This window comes from Parasteatoda tepidariorum, chromosome 7 (assembly GCF_982258835.1).
Source record: "Parasteatoda tepidariorum strain Cologne lab strain chromosome 7, Ptep-v5.0, whole genome shotgun sequence".
NCBI classification, from domain to species: domain Eukaryota; kingdom Metazoa; phylum Arthropoda; class Arachnida; order Araneae; family Theridiidae; genus Parasteatoda; species Parasteatoda tepidariorum.
The window spans coordinates 29,184,891-29,205,224 of NC_141761.1; the positions used below are offsets into that span (position 1 = coordinate 29,184,891).

The 20,334-nt window shown below is 33.1% G+C and overlaps 1 protein-coding gene across 2 annotated transcripts in view; it reads left to right on the forward strand.

Moving 5' to 3' along the window:
• The first annotated feature begins 14,566 nt into the window (after nt 1-14,566).
• LOC107447553 (long-chain-fatty-acid--CoA ligase 5) overlaps nt 14,567-20,334 on the forward strand; it is a 73,816-nt gene continuing 68,048 nt past the window's right edge. Inside the window, exon 1 of one of the 2 annotated variants that reach the window (XM_043046009.3) lies at nt 14,567-15,087. In XM_043046009.3, coding sequence (XP_042901943.1) covers nt 14,932-15,087 — 156 coding nt within the window. In that variant the 5' untranslated portion in view covers nt 14,567-14,931. The remainder of the gene's footprint in view (nt 15,088-20,334) is intronic. The other variant, XM_071183667.2, reaches the window with a different exon arrangement.

The following is a 20,334-nucleotide window of genomic DNA, read 5'->3' on the forward strand; positions in this document are numbered from 1 at the left end:
CTTAAATAAGACAGAGCTTTCAGAGCAGTACGAGCAACATATTACCATAAACGGTAGTACATTTACTTTACATCATGCTTAAACTAAGTGGACATTTTTTTTCTTAGCAATCACTTTAAGTTAAAAAAGAAATTTTAGCTTCTTCATTACAATAATGAATATAAACTGAATAAGATACGTTTAACTATACTATGGTAGTAATCTCAACAAGTATGTGCGCCGTACCTTGACAACATCATCATCATTAGTTACAAACAGGAGTAATAAATTAAATTACACAATGATAACTATACCTGCGGGTAAGAATAAAATAGGACTCACTTAGAATAGAATAGAATTAAGAATAGAATAGAATTAAGAATTGGATAGAATTAACTAACTAATACTATTGAACAGTAACATATTGGTCTATATCTACTCATTTTTGCTCGAAGGCAACAGCACCTTGACGAAGATATCGAACTTCATACCTTCACGCTTATCAGCTAGTCGTTCCCCTCCTATTAGTGATATACACAGAAGAGCCATTACATTATGACCCCCCTGCTAATAACATGTAGGACCACCTTTAGCCCTCAAAACTGCTAGCACCCACCATGGCATTGATTCCACAAGGTGCTGATAGGTAGTCTGGGGTATCTGGTACCAAGCGCTCACCAATTGGTCTGGCAATTCCCTCACATTGCGAGGGGGTAGCGTGGCAGCACGAATTTGGTTTTCCAAGTAGAACCACAAATGCTCTATTGGATTAAGGTCAGGGGAGTTTGGGGGCCAAGACATGACTTGAAAGTCACTGGAATGTTCCTCGACGATTCGACCCTTATGACATGGTGCATAAGCATAATCCTGTTGGTAAACACCATCCCCCGCAGGAAAAACTGTTGCCATGAATGGGTGAACCTGGTCTGCAACTATGTTCAAGTAGCTTACAAAAGTCAGGGATTGTTCTACGAGGATTATGGGTCCTGATGTGCTCCATGAAAATATTGTTATTGGGCGAGAAACCATGAAAACCTCGGCTAGCCCATTGTTATAGATGGAGGGTGGTCATAATGTAATGGTTCTTCGGAGTATTTTAAGAGTGTTCACCGCGTAAAATAAAGCTCGTAAACCTACCTATTTCGAGAGAAACACTTAAAAGTATCAGAATTGTTTATAGACGAGTTAAGTTTTCAAATAACCTAACGACAGTAATAATGACAAGGCGTTGGAAGAGCAATTTTTTATTTTCATGCGGAAATAGAGAACGAAAAGTTTTTTTTTCTAAAAATAAATAAACAAATCTACCGTTTACAATTAAACTATACTGAATAAATTCTATTTTTTTTATTTGTTAGGTATTACTTGATTATTAAATTACAGTAATAATTTAATTTATCAATAAAATTAAAAATGGATGTGTTAATGATAGTGATAAATAAACATTTTAATAACTATTATCGTTTACAAAATGAGAATGAATGTTTCAAAATTTAAATTTAAGCAGAAACAAAAAAAATTACGAAATCTTGAAATGAATTCTTGTGAAGACTTTAGTAAAATGCTGTAAATGATATATCTACTGTCATTGCCCTCTTTTGATAAAAGATAAAAGATTAAATAACTTTGATATGCTTTGATAAGCTTTAAACTGAACTTATTATGGAATTTTAGCAATGTTTCTTTGAGTAATTTACTTAATCTTGCACAATTTTTCTTTTTACACTTTTCACAATAAGGAAGGCGGAATGAAAAAAAAGCAACATGAAAACCATTTTGATGGCCTGATAAAACTTAGAAGTGTTACTAACTATTTTTCACCTTCTATCAGTTTCTATACTCTGATTTTAATATTTTCAGTTCCACCTTTTTTGGTAGTGATTCATTACATTTAGATAGTGATTTTATTTTTACCTTTTTTAAATATTAATTTACTATCCCAAATGTTGTTACTTTTTTAACTAGAATTTTAAAATTGTATATTAAGGGTGATTACTTTAGCGCCCTGTATTTGTTTCTTTTTCTAAAGCTTAATATACAGTCCTGGGAAGGTATGGGGCCAAATAAAGTCATGCTAACAGAAAAATGTATTTTGATTTGAGAAAAAGAAAGAAATCTCTTATCCAAATTATCCTTATTCTAGATGGCATTTCTCTGTTTTGTTGGTAAATGGCAGCACAATGAGACGTCTATAACTTCCTCTGGATGCGTTGATTTATATACTGTTTTATATTGTCAAGTTCATTGTAAATAATTTTAGTTAACTTTTTTAAAAAGAAAATTTCTAAAAAAGGTTTAATAAACTGCTGTTTGTAGAAAATGCAACACCATGAAAGAATCATCAGAATCAAATGAAATTTAATGCAGAAACGACTTGTACTGATACAAATAAATGATGAAATTTTCAAAACAAAAGAAACAAATTAAGCGTCCGAAATCAGTATTTGGTGCAGCCACCACGCGCTGCAATAAGTGCTGCTATACGACGTGGCATGGAGTCAAACAGATGTTGAATATCTGCTTGAGGAAGAGAATTCCATATCGCTTGTATGCGCAACCAAAGTTCGTCTTTGGAAACTGCAGGACGCGGATCACGAGTGAGACGCCGACCAACCATATCCCACACGTGCTCAATAGGCGACATATCCGGCGAATAAGCAGGCCAAGGAAGAAGTTGCATGCGTTGTGCTGAACAGAAGTCTCTAACAGTCCGCGCAACATGTGGGCGTGCATTATCCTGCTGAAAGATAGCTCCAGGGATGCCTTGAAGGAAAGGAACGACTTCGGGCTGTAGCACTTCACGGACGTATCTGTTGCTATTGAGATTACCCTCAATTCGTATCAAATTGGATCGTCCATGATACGAAATCGCACCCCAGACCATAACTCCGGGTGTTCGACCACTATGTCGTTCAATAATACACTCAGGAAGGCAGCGTTGACCGGCATAACGTCTAACACGAACACGGCCATCATGGGTCCACAAATTGAAGCGTGATTCCTCTGAAAAGACAACTTGGTGCCAATCAGCTCGCCAGTCTCTGTGCTCAAGAGCCCACTGCCGACGCAGCCGTCGATGATCCGCCGTGAGGGGAATCCTGTATAATGGCACCCTTGCACGCAATCCACGGCGCAGCAGACGACGACGAATTGACGAAGCCGACAATTGTACACCTGTAGCAGTAGACCAATGTGCTGCCAGCTGCCTGGAGGAAGCTGTGCGATCATTCACCGCCATGCGGAGCAGGTGTCGATCATCGCGCTCTGACGTCACCTTCTGTCGTCCAGTGCCTGTTTTTCGAGTTGTTCGGTGCTCGTCGGTCCACTGCTTCCAAACTCGCATCACTGTGGAACTGTTCCGCTGCATACGAGCTGCTATTGCGCGATAGGAAAATCCTCCTTCTCGAAGGCCGATTATCCTCCCTCGTTCAAACTCCGTAAGTTGCTTGAATTTCTTATTCTTCCGTCGTGGAGGCATACTCAGGTCTCACTAAACGTTTGCCACTAACAAATAATCATAGACTATTTTCAACGTCCCGCTACAGCACTTTATTTATACGCTTTCAGCATCAATTCAGAGGGCGCTGCGCGCGCCACGCACGCGCGATGGCTCTGAAACTTTATTAATTTGCATAATATCCTATAATTGACATTTGCTGCGAATTTCATTTGATTCTGATGATTCCTTCATGGTGTTGCATTTTCTACAAACAGCAGTTTACATTATTCATAATACTCTATGAAAAAAAATGGGAAAAGATGAAAATGATAGAATATTTTTTACATTGTCCCCTTGATAGTTATGTCACAAAAATTAATTTCTGAATAAAGTTTACAAAAATTTTATGATTATGTGAGTTCAATTGAAAACTTCATTTTAAATACATCATATTACACCAGGTGGCCGAGTGGTTAGCGTGTCTGACTGCGGAGCCATTGGCCGCGGGTTCGAATCCTGCTCAGGGCATGGATGTTTCTTTCTCTCTCTGTGTTCTATGTCCTTTCCTCTTTGTGTGAATGTGACCTGCCCTATAAGCGGGTTTGTGGTTGTGTGACGTGGGCGACTCTGCTCCACCGCCGTGGCTTCGCCTCAGGTGCCCAGTGGGTAACGAGAAGAGAGTAGCATTTCTGAGGTCAATGGGACAAACCCCAAGTGCCCACCATTAAAAAAAAATTATAAGAATAATAAGAATGAGATAACCTTTATCTTATAAATACAAGTAAATTTGAAAAGCAAAACTCAGCATATTTTTTACTTTTCCTATAAAAAAGTGATACAAAATTAATCAAATAACAAGATTTCTTCAACAATTAATCTAACAAGATTCATTAAAAATTTATTCCAATAGTAATCTTTGTAGAGACAAGACACAAAAATTATAGATAATAGAGAATTCGAATTTAAATATAAGGATAAAATTATACAAATGATTTTTGCTGACGGAAATATGATTCGATCTCTTTAAAGCAGCGCCAAGGATTGAGGATGAATTCGTAGATGGTTCGTACTTTTTTGTTCGTTCGTTAAATTTAACTGTTGTTCAAAGTGTTATTTTAGGTATTTAAGTGTGGCGATCTTAAGCGATATATATATATATATATATATATATATATATATATATATATATATATATATATATATATATATATATATATATATATATATATATATATATATATATATATATATATATATATATATATATATACGTATATACAATCGATCTTGCCGATGAGCAGACCTAGTGAGTTCTCCAAAGGTGGTATCCACTCTTTCAGGACCACCACAATGGGTGAGATACCGCTGGTCATGTTAATTTGGACGTCTAGTTTCTGCCACACTAGATGGCAGCACCGAGACTCTATTTGGATGCTAAAGTGCACTAGGAATTTAACTTTGCCGGAAATGCCAAGAGCTAATGAGGCACTCCAGGGATCTTTTACATGCCGCATAATCACACGACATGGTCGCTGAGGATTTTCTTCACAAAATATTTATTCTATTATTTGATTAAGAAAACTATTAAGGCAATTTCTTTTAGAATAATTTAGATTTTACTTTTTAAAAGAAAATACATGGTTGACCCATTTTCAAAGAAATCGTTAATTTACCTCTATATTTTATCAATGGATTGTTTTATTATTGCGTATAAAGTATACATTGGTGATTCGGTTCCTTGGGGTATTCATCCACTTTTCCTTCGAGGTTAATAACTTCCTTACCTGTACTATGCATGATTCTTTATCGCCTTACGAGATCATCGCCAACAAAACCAATTATTTTTATTTTTTGAAATGCCGGATGCTATATTTAGGCAAAGTATGAAATAATCGTCCTCATGAGGTTATTATGTAAATGATGTGCATGTTACTGTGAATGACCGAAATCGGTGGTTGTTGACTTTTACCGGTGAATGTTGACAATCAAACTAGTCGCTTTGGTAATTGTCTGAAATATTTATTACATCCGATTTGATATTAATTTATTCGTGGATATAATTACATTTATTCGATATTTTAATACTTACTGACGATAGATTAGAACAAACGTCAGTGTTTGGAGTATCGGGCAAATATATACCGGGCAATGACACTTGACTTTAAAAAAAACATCAGTGTAGGGTATACCGGGCAAATGTATACCGGACAGTGGCACTTGAGCTTAAAAGAACATCAGTGTAGGGCATACAGGGCAAATGTATACCGGGCAGTGGCACTTGACCTTAAAAAAACATCAGTGTAGGGTATACCTGGTAAATGTATACCGGGCAGTGGCACTGAACCTTAAAAAACAGCAGTGTAAGGCATACCGGGCAATGGCACTTGACCTTAAAAAAACTTCAGTGTAGGATATACCGGGCAAATGTATTCCGGGAAATGGCACTTAACCAGACCTAGTATGACTAGACCTTTGGTAAATGTCAGAAATATATACTAGGTCTAGTGCCACTTGTGCTATAGCTTAAATATTTAAAGAAAATTAAACAAACGTTTGAATCAATTTTAAACTGATAACGAAATTATTGCTTTAAAATTAAAAAAATAATTATAAAAACTGCGCCAGATAAGAGTAATTGAAGAAGTTGCTTTATACAGCGCACGTGCGGAAAAAAATTTTAAAAAATTATCCACGTGCCTCTAAAAGTGGATGAATATCCCAAGACACCGGTAATTCTTATCTCGCACTTGTTTCTTCAGCCTACGGACCTTTTCTTATTAAATATTATAATCATCACAATGTTAATATTAGAAGAAAGCTGGAAGAAGCATTGCAAGGTTTACTTTTTACGTACTTCCACATATCTCGAGATCTTTTTAAACTTATTGAAGCGTCTTTGCATACAATTATAGTATTCGTTTCTCCAAAGACAATTCTATAACAAAATATAATTTTTAATAAATATTTATTATTTTTTATTATTTTATTCAAACAGAAAGTCGAAAAAAAAACTGGATTGTAAAGTATAAAATTTTTTACATAATTTAAAAAAAATGCAATTTTAAATTTCGGAATACAAAATTTGAGCAAAATACCGGATAGTTCCTGAGAATTGAGCTTTGAAAAAGTAGTTTTTTTAAAAAAAAATTTGATTACTCAGTAACTATTCAACCGATTTCGCTCAAATTTTGTATTTTGCCATATAAAATTGAATTTTTTAAACTGATGTAAAAATTGTATGCTCAAAAATTCAATATTTTTTCGACTATTATTAAACCAAACATTAAAAATAATAAATATTTATAAGTATTATTTTTAACACGGAATTATCTTTGGATAAACGATATTTATAGTTGTTCGTAAAATTTTTTTCATTTTGCTTAATATGTTCTCGAGTTATAGCGAAATATGCAGAACGCAAAATTAACTCAGAGATGTCCAAACTTTCGACTGCCCTCCCGACCAAATTATTGGGACCGTACTTTCCAGATTGCGGCGACTCCCTATATTTTAAGGGTCAGAAAACCGAAAACCCACCTCCAAAAATTTTCTCAAGAGTGTGACCCGGGAAAATTTTATTTAAATATTTGAAAAATCAAGAATATTTTGTTTTTGTATTTGTGGAAAATATTTCAACAAGAGAGCAATTTTAAGTTTAAAACTGAAAAAAAGTTCGTAAAAAATAATTCTTCATTTAAAGTTTTATAAATTAAATTTATTAAATGAGCACAAAGGGGAAAACAGTGAAAATTTCTAGCGTATTTTTAAATTTAGCAATAAAGTTCTAATTTGGTTAAATCTTCTAATACACAGAGAAAAAGTTTGTTTTATCATTAAATTTAAAAATGCAACTTTACGCCCAGTTCATGAAGTGGAGTAGATTCACTATTACATGCAACAAGTGTTATTCGCAATTATTTAAAATACTAGAGAGCTCCATCCCTTGCTTGCTCTGCTCACCAGACCACGTGGTTGTCTCTCATTCATCTTTGTTTTTTCCTTTAAAGGTCGATATTTATTTATTTTTAAATTGATCATTTGGTTTACAAAGTATATGTTGTTGTTGCAGTTGTAGTTCATTTACGTCGCACTAGAGCTGCACAATGGGATATTGGCGACGGTCTGGGAAACATCCCCGAGAATGATCCGAAGACATGCCATCACAATTTTGATCCTCTGCAGAGGGGATGGCACCCCTCCTTCGGTAGCCCAACGACCTGCACGCAAAGTCGAGCACTTTACGCTAGCACAGTTTAACGAGGACCAATACCGCACACCATCGGTCCCTACGCAGACTGATCCAAGTGGTCACCCACCCGCACACTGACCGTAGCCAGTGATGCTTGACTTCGGTGATCTGCTGGGAACCGTGTTTAAACGATCATTCCACTGCGGGACTACAAAGTATATAGTAATTATTATAATTGTACATGAGAACATTTTTCCAAAATTGTAATCGCTACAAAATGAGCTATTACTTTGATTAAAAAACATGTACTGTGCTTGAAAAAAAAATTCTTCAATTTTGTCGTAAGATAATTAAAAATGATAAAAGTATGAAAAATATCATAATGCTTTATCCAGGCATTTTTGAGTTACGACAACTAAAAGCAAGCTTAGTAATTATTTTTTGAAACGGTGATGGTGGTGGCAATAATTTTTTCTTCTTCTTAATAAACAGCGTCCCGCAGTGGACTGATCGTTAAGACACGGTTCCCAGCAGATCACCGAAGTCAAGCATCATTGCCTGCTGTCAGTGTGCGGGTGGGTGACCACTTGGATCAGTCTGCGTAGGGACAGAGGGTGTGCGGTGTTGGTCCTCGTTAAACTGTTCTACCGTAAAGGGCTCAACTTCGCGTGCAGGTCGTTGGGCTACCGAAGCGGGGGTGCCTTCCCCTCTGCAGGGGATCAAAATTGTGATGGCTTGTCTTCGGATCATCCTCAGGGATGTTTCCCAGACAGTCGCCAATAGCCCATTGTGCAGCTCTAGTGCGACGTAAATGAACTACCTACCTACCTTAATGCACAGCAACGATAGTATGGCACTTCCACAAGTTAAACAGTCAACCCTTTGAATTGATTACGCAGTCTTTTCAATCATAGAAATTTTTACGTGTTTAAAAATTAATATAAGTTTCATCAGTACGTAAATAAACTGATTTAACTTCTTGCAACATTCGCCAATAGTACTAACCAAACTGTGCTTACCTATTCACTGTTACGCCCTTTGAATTTTTCATTTTAATGGCGAAGGGGCTTTTGAAGATGAACAAATTGATATCTCTCAATTTCTGGCGAAATTGGTTCATTTGTATTGGGAAATAAGAGCTCCATGAGAGTGATTGATAAACAGGCTTTTGAATGGCAAGGGCGATATTTGATTTCTTTATAGAAGATATAAGAACTAAGAAATGGATACCTATAATGATACCAGGCGTTTTTTTTTCAGCAAAAAAAGTCAAATAAAGGTGTAAAACTTAATAATTTCATTTATGCTTTCGAAATAAATTTTAGTAAATATACCGATTGGTGAAGCAAAATTTACCGAATAGTGAACATTTTTGGGAGGTCTCATTGACCCATATCAACACAGCCTGCAGAGCATTCCACATGGTATTTTTTTACCTAAAGTTTAACATTTAATTAAGTATTTTCCCACTAATTCAATAATGTTGAATTATTTTTTTATTCTATAGCATGTGCAGTTTTCTACACGCCTTCGCAATTTCTAAATCCTATAGCTTTTGCGCATCAAAACGTTATGTAACGTTAAATTGAGCATTCAAAATAGAAGCAGCGGCTCTTGTGAGAAAAAAAAAAACACAGTTAAAATTGAATTATAATTTTAATTTACAAGATTTTAAGGGGGGTGACAGTGCACCTTCTTGTCTCCCCTTGTATTTGTCCCCTCTTGACTCGCCCACGTCTGGATTCCACGAGCCTTCTTTGTGTTAGATACACGTGATTATTGTTGTTGACGTATGCCTGTTTAGGCAGAGAAGGTGCGATTGTTCTTGTTTTCCAGTGGCGCCATCTATGGCCAAGAATTCGACTTCTGCCACACCATTCGTCGCACCCGTTTACAGGGCGGACCCATTCATTCATCCACAGATCGTAATTTTGACCTGAATCAGAGAACAATCGATCTCCAATCCAGTACCCCCAGAGGTTTGATTTGTTATGGGAACATGAAGGACTTTGCGACTCGACAGATTTAACGTCCACCAGTCACTTTACTGCACGAGGAGTCTTCGGTCGGCGGGGTTCGAACCCATGAACTCTCGGACATGGGACACATGACTGTAGTTTTCTAATTACCGAAGAAAGGAAGATCCGTCGTTTTTCTTCCATTTGATTTCATTTTTAGGTTATAAAGTTTAGTCTTTTACAGGAAGTTTGATAGTAAGATGCAAGCGATAGGAAGAAAGAAGCCAATAAAAGCTATGACGTTAATATCTCAAGTGTTATACGTGCTTATACGTGCATTTTTGTCTTGTCAGAGAGTAGCAGGCAGTCACTGTGAATCTCTGTTCGTTTTATGGTCCCGCAGTGGACTGATCGTTAAGACACGGTTCCCAGCAGATCACCGAAGTCAAGCATCACTGGCTACGGTCAGTGTGCGGGTGGGTGACCACTTGGATCAGTCTGCGTAGGGACCGAGGGTGTGCGGTATTGGTCCTCGTTAAACTGTGCTACCGTAAAGTGCTCGACTTCGCGCGCAGGTCGTCTGGCTACCGAAACGGGGGTGCCATCCCCTCCGCAGAGGATCAAAATTGTGTTGGCATGTCTTCGGATCATCCTGCGGGATGTTTCCCAGACCGTCGCCGATAGCCCATTGTGCAGCTCTAGTGCGACGTAAATTAACAACAACTGTTCGTTTTGTGAGAGAATTGCTGATCTCGAGAATATGCAAGAGTTAGTAAATATGTTAGATTCCTAGAAATGATTTTAATGTTTTGTTTCATTTGAAAGTTAAATATATGCTACTTCAAATCATTCTGTCTTTATTTCAACACACGACTTTGCAATTGGTATAAAATTCACACGCGCAATCATAACGTTGTTGTTTCGAATGCTACTTGCCCATACCAGCAAGCCTGCCTGGTGAAACTAAACTGACTTAACACCAAGGATGCGTTACTTGTTTTTCAGTGGTGCTATCTATGACTAAGAATACGACTTTAGACACACACACACGTCATAGCCCGTTTATAGGGTGGAACCATTCATTCATCCATTGATCGTAATTTTAACCAGAATCAGAGAACGATAAATCTCCAATTCAGCACCCCCAGAGGTGTTGATTTGCTATGAAAACATGGAGGACTTTGTGATCCGACAGATTAAACGTGCACCAGTCATCATTTATTACACGAGGAGTCTTCGGCTGGCGGGGATCTAGCTTACGACTTCTTTAAAATGAGCCTAAGGCCCTACCATCCAGACTATCTCGGCTACAATCATAACGTGATTACTGAATCAACTAGCGAAGTAAGAAATCACCAGTAGTAACGTTTTACAACTATTCATAACTTTATTACTACACGAATCATAGTTACATTTTATTCAATTTTGATCATTATGGCCATTATTGCAAGGATAATTTTGTTATCCAGCATATCCCCCTGCTTAAAAAAAAAAGTATGCGATCATTTTTGAAGGAATTAGAATGATATAACCAGATAATAAACTGGCGCCCTTTCTGATTTTGCAGAATAACGCGTATATTTTTCTGGGAATGTTTACTTCAATAACGCAACAGTTTTATTTCACTTTTGCGTAATATTTAAGATTAGTAAAATTTTTAAGAAAATGAATACTAAAAATTTTTACAGAAGTTTAACTATATACTTTTTCGTATTATTAAAAATGCATGACAAAATTTATTTTATTTTATTTATTAAAATAGTTTGATTTTCAGCTAATTTTTTAAAATTTCAAAATGCCGTAGAATTTTCTATAATTTAAAAACAAACAAAAAAAACAAAAAAAAACAAAAAAAACAAAACAGACCAGATGATCGCTTTAGGCAGCAAGCTTGACATACAAAACATTTTCGCAATGGTCCACCCTAATATATATTTCTACAACTTTTTTAAAAAATGAAATGAAAATAGCATACACTTAAGGGCATTGCAAATTAATATTTTAGCGAGGAAGAGACAAAAACGCAATAGAATTCTTTCGAATCCCTTGAGAGGAAGACGGGATGAAAAACATCAACACCAGTTTGATTGGCTGATGAAATTTGGAGATGCTTCAAACATTCGCCTTTCAACACCTCTCCGTTTCACCAGCAAACTATCAGGTTTTAATGTTTTTTCTGCTTAGTTTCCGATAGAGTTTTTGTCCTAAACATTAATTTTCCACCTACAACGTGTATACATTTGTTAGCTTCGTACTTAAAGATATTTAGAAAACATACACGTAGTTCGTAACGAAACACCATGTATAGACAGAAAATTAGACCATGTTAAATTTTTAGACTCCCAATTTTAAATTTTCAAAAAATAACCGATGCTTTTTAAATATTTAGTCTCTATTTATTTTTAATGGTATATTTATGTTTAAGTAAGAACTAATAGTAATGAATGTGTTTATGTAACATTTGGTTATTAATTATGTAATATAATAGTGTGTAGAAATCTTTAAGCCCTTTTTTCTGTCATTGAAAGTTTACCAGAAGTTGCACATTAAACATTTGTTGATTGTTATAAATTTATGCCATGATGTATTCGTTAAAATGTACGTTTTTCACTAAATTATCTTACATTAATTAAAAATTTTATTAACTCTATTTTATTAACTAAATTAATTAACTTAAATTCTTTGCACTCATATTTTAAATTAACTCAAATTCCTTACACTATTTTTATTTAACTTAGATCCTTTTTTTTTTCTTCAAATTTTTATTTTCGAAGGTTTTTATTAATAATCCATCTTTTTCTAGCTATTACTATTGAGCAAACGTTGTAAAAATAATATGGTTCAAAAACAATAACAACAACATTAACAATAACAATAACATTTTTCCCAGATTGCAAATACCCTATTTTGAGATACAGGAATACAAATTTATCGATAAAAGGCATGTTTCTTCAGAAAAACTACGTTTTTGTGTCTGATTTTGTGACTTGAAATATCGTCTGCACTAATTAACTGGAAGAAATTGAGACATTAAGATTGAGTGATACATGAAAATCTGATCATTAGATCAAATGCACACTGTTGATCTAGTTTACCTCATAGATGCCAATTCAGAACTCCTAGCAGACCACAATGTTTAAAGAGACAGCGATAAAACAATAATTAAAATAATTTGTCGAATTTAGCCAACACTTTCCACTATCCGATTTTCAGATAATTTTTTAATTGATAGTGGTGATTAAAATCATTGTAAATCAAATTTATTTAATCAAAAATTGAAAATCATGGCATTTATTATAATCTTGAATATTAAAAAAAAAATTTCCCGTTTAAACGGGTAAAGTTGACTTGCATGTTTTATTTTATAATCGTCGTCGAACAACCGGCACAACTTTGGGTTTACGACTACTAATGTTCAATTCCGTAGGCTTGTAATTTTGAATCCAATTCAGAAGACAAGGGAACTCCTAGATAAAATTATAGGGTGAATTATAGGGTTAAAATATATTCACTTCCGTGGAGGACTTTTTGATGGAACTAACCCGCACTTGCGTTACATGAAGGGAAAAGAACAAAAATCTCCAATTGTTATCCTGACAGCAAGGGGACTCTAGCCTATGATCCGTCTACCACTGAGGATATCTTACGTCAGCAATGTGTGCAAGCCAGAAATTTTAACGACCAGTTATCGGTGGGATTCGAAACCGGTTAACCTCCTTATAAGGCAAACACTCTATTCTCTGAGCTACCACGACTCACATGAATTTTTCAAATTTTTTGATAGAAGTAAAAAGAATGACCCCGGTCATGAGGTTTGGATTTTTTTTTTCTGCTCTAGATGCATGGAGGCCCGCTAATCTTGTTCTGGGTCATCAGCGGTTCCCATAAGGCAGTGTTTCCAAAGCTTACGACTTTTGTGTACCCTTTCTAAATTTTTCGTAACGCTGTGTACCACTAATAAAAAAATGAATGTATTTTTTACTGTAAAAAAATTGCACAAAAGTTAAAAATCACAATTGGCTGTGGACACCACTAATTATTAACTGCTAACTCTGCAAAATATAGCCAATAGAAAAATTCGTAATTGTAAATTTTCATGGCTAGCTTTGTTTCTAAATAAAAAATTTTGAAATTTCCTTTGCAGCAAGATATTTCACATAAGAACTCGTACCCCCTCTAAACTGTTCCCGTACCCCTGGGGGTACGCGTACCACACTTTGGGAAACACTGCCATAAGGTGTTCGACGGCACTTTAGAATGGTCTCAAAATTTTTGTGAGATAGAACTTTTTCGTTTGTTTCGTTAGTAATGATTTTCGAAACCTGTAACATCTTTATATTTAACCAATAATTTATTATTCATTTAATATTTCGTTTATTTTTATGAAATCATTCAAGTAAAATATCAATGAAAAACTAAATGGGAAAAATTTAAGTTGAAAAATATTTTTTTTCAATAACAATATATTAAATAAACTATGAAAAGGATATGCAATTACAAATAATTGCATGTGTATTTCTCATAGAACGCTAAAATTTAAAATCAAATTCAATAATAAATAATTTTTTTTCTCTATTTGCCACTTCACAGTTTATTACAGCTCTTTTTCAAAAATCACAGTTTAGCTTATTTTAATCTATTTCACCTTATGTATACGTCCAAAACTACTGTTATAGACTTAACTATAGACTAGAAGCCGTTGCAGATCTCTGAATTCAACTACCTAACATTAAAACCTCATTTTAAGACTGTTGTAGATAAAACAACGAAAAAACTTCATTCTTCACATTAAGTTTTCTCAAAAATAATATACATTTTTTCATTCTTGGTGTTTAATCATAAGAAGCTCAATCGCTTATTGTTCCGTAACCGAAAAAAATTGGGAGCTGTAATTCAAGGCCGTTAAAATAGATTCTCTCCATCCATCTTCATGCTCAAAATCAAGTTAGAAATTCTAATCCAGACCCTCTGCTTACTATGTAACTAAATTACGTAAGCGGTGAGAAAGAGGGAAAGAAAGGATAAAATTACAGAGATACATTCTTTATTCTTGTTAACTTCCCTGAAACGTCATGCTAACGTCGAATCCAATGAAAACTAGTTTCTTCTGTTTGCAAACAATGCGAGCAAGAATATAGTGTTGTCAGCCGACCCTCCAGTTCATTATTAAAGCGTCAGTTCGCTCTCCTATGCTATTTTGACAGCATTTTTTCGTTTCCTATTGTTATGTAAGATACAATATCAAAGTCCGAAGGATATTCTCTAAATTTTGACGATAGCTTTATCGGTCACATCCGCTTTGACAAACTCATCGTGCGGATATAATTTTTTAGCAGTCAGTCACTTCGTAGAGGATTAATGCGGAGATGGCTTTTCGTCGCTCCCTTATTACAGTGAATCAACAGTTGAGAGTTTTAGGAGGTGTGTATTATCGAACCAACAGAAACTACAATGTTTATTCGAAGGGACATTATAAACCGAGTCGGCCTGTTGCATATGATAAGCAGTCTGTACTGTTACCGGTAAGAAGTGTTTTTATACTTGAAACGATTAAATAATTTCGAAACATTTTAGGAATAAATGATTTAGTACCATAAAACTTTTAAATGATTTTAGTTTTAAAGCTTATTCTTAATAAATGATAAATTAGAATTTAAAATTCTTTTCTCTTGTTCTTTATTTTAGTGAATATCATTAAAAACACGAGTTTTAAATAATATAAATAAAATGGCAGATAAAAGAAAGTAAATTCATATTTACGGTAAAATATTTTTTTTGGAGAAAACAATTTAATTAACTAGACTTAAAAAGCTCTGTTATTTATTTTTACATAAAAATTATTACTTAAAAAATGATAAAATTTTAATTTGCAACAATTTTGGAATTTCGTAAGATATTTGAACAGCGTATTTATTCACATATATTTGTATTTATTCAATATATTTATAGGCAAGTAATATAATATGTATTTATAAGCCATAAAACTGTCCAAAAAGCTGCTTGTATCGAATTACTTGCATTGCAATAATCTTTTATTTTAATTAAAAATTCCAATCAATAAGGGTAAATTCAATTATAATTTCATATTTTACAACAATTTGAGTTAATTTAAATAAAACAAATTTTAGAATGTTGCATATCAAACTTAAAAATTGAAGATTACAATGAAGTCTCAGTTTTCGATAAAACTCAAGTGTTTTATTTACAGACACTCTTATTTGAAATCATCAATGTGTTGTTCCAAAGCTTCTGATAAAAGTTAACGTACTTACCGTGGCTCTTATTTAAAATAGTGAATTATCTAAGTTTCTTTTTATAAAACTTAGAAAATTCTTAATTTATTTACTTAATTTAATATGGTTATTATGATTAAATGTGCGTAGATCTTTCAAGTGATCATCGCGAGATTCCAGTTTTATTTTCTTCTGAAGAATTAATAAATATAGTAATAAAGTGAACACAAACATTAAAAATCTAATGTTTGTAAAATTCGAAATAAGATAAAAAAAAAATTTCTATTCATTACTATTTAACTCTTTGACGCAGATTGGTCACCGGACTCCCTTTTATATAAATTTTTTTTGCTGGCGCACTAATTAATATATATATATATATATATATATATATATATATATATATATATATATATATATATATATATATATATATATATATATATATATATATATATATATATATATATATATATATATATATATATATATATATATATATATATATATATATATATATATATATATATATATATATATATATATATATATATATATATATATATATATATATATATATATATATATATATATATATATATATATATATATATATATATATCTCGTTATTTTCTAATTCTAAAAAGCAGTCATAGTCATTTAAAAAAGTCTGTTAGATTATCGAAATAATACTTGCACTAAAATATTACATCCCAAAAAGTACATAAAATTTTGTTTTCTTTCATATTTAAAAATGCATCAATAATTTATTTAGTAAATTAAAGAAATTTCAATGATGAATAACTGTTACTCTTAGATCTATATAACTGGAATTGAGTGCAGATTTGAAAAAAATTGTTTGAAAGTGAGCAGCGTTTAGAAGATTTTATCTATAACGCAGAAAAAGGCACCGGTGTCTCATGCTGTATTTCATTACCATAAATTATTAAAATGCTAATTATAATATTATTCACTCATTTTGACCTGAATTAATACGAAATAACAAAAAAAAAATGTGTTTAATACAAATTCTACATCAAAGGGTTAAGTAGGAATGAAAGTGTTAATCATTTAAGTTCTTTTTCCTGAACAGAATAATTCCTAACAATTGTATATATTTCAAATGTTTGTATTCAAAATAATTTGATCTATATCGATAACAATTATTAATAATATATCTTAATATTTCTATAGAACTATTAGATACATTATTCTCACTCTAACATTTGTATATCAGCTGTCGTCCAAACATTTAAAATTAATGCCATTTTTTTAATTAATTCATGCAGATAAAATAGGTTGATTATTTTTAATTAATTTTATTTACGTGAAAGCTTAAGTGGAGATTAACTTAATTAAAATTCCATATTTTGTCTGCAACTATTAACTTCTTAATTTATTAAATAGTGTAACCGGGATAGCATGGCCGGTAGGGCGTTGACCCCATGTCCGAGAAGTCGCGAGTTCGATCCCCGCCTGCTGAATACTCCCCGTGTATAAATTGGTAACTAGTGCACGCTAGATATGTCGGGGTCACAAGATCCTCCAAGTTCTCATAACAAATCAATACGTCTGAGGGTACTGTATCCGAGATAGTGCTCTGGTCTGGGTCATAATTATGATCTGCGGATGGGGATGGCGTGTGAATGTGTCCTCCCTGTAAAACGGGATGTGACGTATGTATGTTGTCTCCGGATTATTTTCAGGGATGCTTCCCAGACAGTCGCCTATAGCTCATTGTGCCTCTCTAGTGCGACGTAAATAAAAGTAAAGTCATTAAATAGTACAATAAACTGGCCAATTGTTAATATTCCGTAGCACCACTACTTCTACAGAAAAGAAATGACCACCATTTTCTGGTTAATATTTGTGCATAAAATGTTTTAAATTTATATTGCTATAGATTATAAATCTTTTAAATTATACTTAATGTTATAGTTTAACGAATATTAAGGATAATTAAAAGTGTTAATTAAAATACAGTATCTACAATCAATTGAAGGCGTTATTGTAGCATGTGCGAAGGATTAATCGAAATCCCTATTATAAAAAGGTTAGTTAAGTATTTGGATAGTTTCTCATACTGACCATCTCATATCAATTTTAAAAAGACATGACAAAGGAATATCATGCTAAGTTTTACATTTTTACAGTCCAAGAAGTTCTTTGAAAGTTTTCTTTTTAAAATTATAAATGTAATTGAGATTATTATAGTTGTACACTTACTAGACAGCTATAAAATATTGCACTAATATTGTAAAAATTGTTATATCTCTCTATCGGTAGTATTACTAAGTGCGTATTAATATTGAAGAATGAATGAACGAGGTATGCAACAGGAAAATTCTTTTGAAATGGTTGACTTACCGTCACGATTGAATCTTTTCCGTCACGATTGAATCTTACCGAACGGTTGAATCTTTTTACCGTCACGATTTTATGCCTATTTTATTACTCAATTTTGCTGTTTTAAAAGCTCATCTTATTCACTTACCACAAAAACTAATTTTTTTTTTAAAAAAAAGAAAGAAAAATTTCAATGTTGCGTATCTAATTCATCCATTTACCATTCAAGTACGGAGATGAATTATATTATTAGAGTTTACAGTATCGGCTATACTGTGTCAAACGTAAATGCCATTAAGTAATCTTCAGGTGAGCTGATCAAAACTATGTTATAAATTAAATTTGATTTTAAAAAATGGGGGGGAAAGAAGGAAAGATCTGTGAGAATTATGAATCTAAAATGAGGGGGAAAAACTGAATGGATTACGACGCCGCAATGCAGCTCATTCTTTTAATTTTGTTGAATGAGAAATTAATATTTTACATTTATTGAAGTGTTTTAACATACCTCTTCTTTTCCTTTAAATGAAACTTTGCTTTAATAATAAGTGTTAGTTGTATTTACTTAATTCATTAAAGTATCCAAGATATTTAATTTATTATTCTACTATTTGACCAACCAACCAACCAACCAAAAGGCACATTTTTATGCGTCTTTTTTGTGATGCATGATTATAAAAACTTCCCAACACAGTGTTACCTCAGAAAATTTTATTTCGACCAAAAAAGGGTTTCAGTGGTACATGTTACTGCCATCTACCGGCAACTGCATAAATTAAAACTTGATTACTTTCGGAATAACTTCATACGTTCTTTTTTTCCATATTCGTTTTTTTTACTATAACGCTTCGAAACCCCGGAGGGAATTATGAATAACCCTATAAAATTTAGGATAAAGGGAATAATTTTAAGTTTTTCAACCAAAAATTACATAGTTAAATTTTTATTTCAAAACAAAGATTAAACTATTACAATTCTTAAAGATTCTGCATCAGAAGTGGCAATAATATCAGCAATAGGATCTTTAAGATTGATGATTTGCGAGAAAGAAATCTACTTTAAACTCAAATTTGTCCAAAAACTTACTGATTTGTTAATTAATTTTCGAATAATCGGGTAAAACAATAAATTTTTTTAATTTGAGTTAGAGATTTTGAGGGTTTACGAGATTAATTTTCAGTTCATGGATTCAATAATATTGGAAGGAAAACCACGGTCTACACTGACAGTTTTAAGGAAAAGGTGGTCTTCACGCGCACTTTACCTTCATCACACCTTACGTCTTTGTTTCTTATCTCCCCTTTTTTACTATCTTGTTCAAACTTATTTCTTTGTCACTCTTGGTCAAACAAATTTGCATTGGTTTGTCTCTTTACTTCCTCATCATCATTTGGTGCTTAGGAACCTAAAGAGAGTTCGTGTTTAAAGAAATTTTTTTGCTACAATAGAAAAGTTCCTACTTATTATTAGAGAAATAATTTAAGTTTGTGTGCATAGATTGTCAATTATCATAAAAAGTTCCTCAAGCAAGAAAAAAAATTCTTCGGCACCCTCTTCTTTGAAGGTGGTAAAAACGATTCTGACTTTGCTCATAGGGTTTTGGAATAGGGAGCAAAATGAGGAAGGAATTATCTAGTGCAGGCAGACAAATATACTTTTATTAAATATGAAAATAATTGTTATCTAGGCAATTGAGATAATGTTTCAGATGTATTTCTACGCTGAATAGAATGACATTAATATCGAGAAAGAATTTTTAAATAGGGATACAGTGACCTCTCACTTATGCACCACCTCTCTTGTGCACATTTTTCATTCATACAGCCATTTTTATAGGTCCCAGTACATTAGGTACGAAAATAATGATATTCATCCTTTGTTTATGCGTCTCTCTAAAAATAAATTTTACATTTATGCGCCGAAATTTTACACTAACATTGTAATATTTTTTTCCTTTAAATATTTAAAAAAAAAGAAGGTTTTAGATTAAAAATTGAAGTAAATAAGCAATCCTTGCTACAGATAGAAAGAAATATATTGTTAGATTCTATTGAATAGTTCAGTTTTCCTTCTCTGCGACCTTCTCATTTTTGCTGTTTCTAGAAAGACATTCTTTCTACAATTTTGAATAGTGCGTCCTATCTGTTACATCAACAACAATAAAAGTCCATTCATCTTTAAGAAAACAAC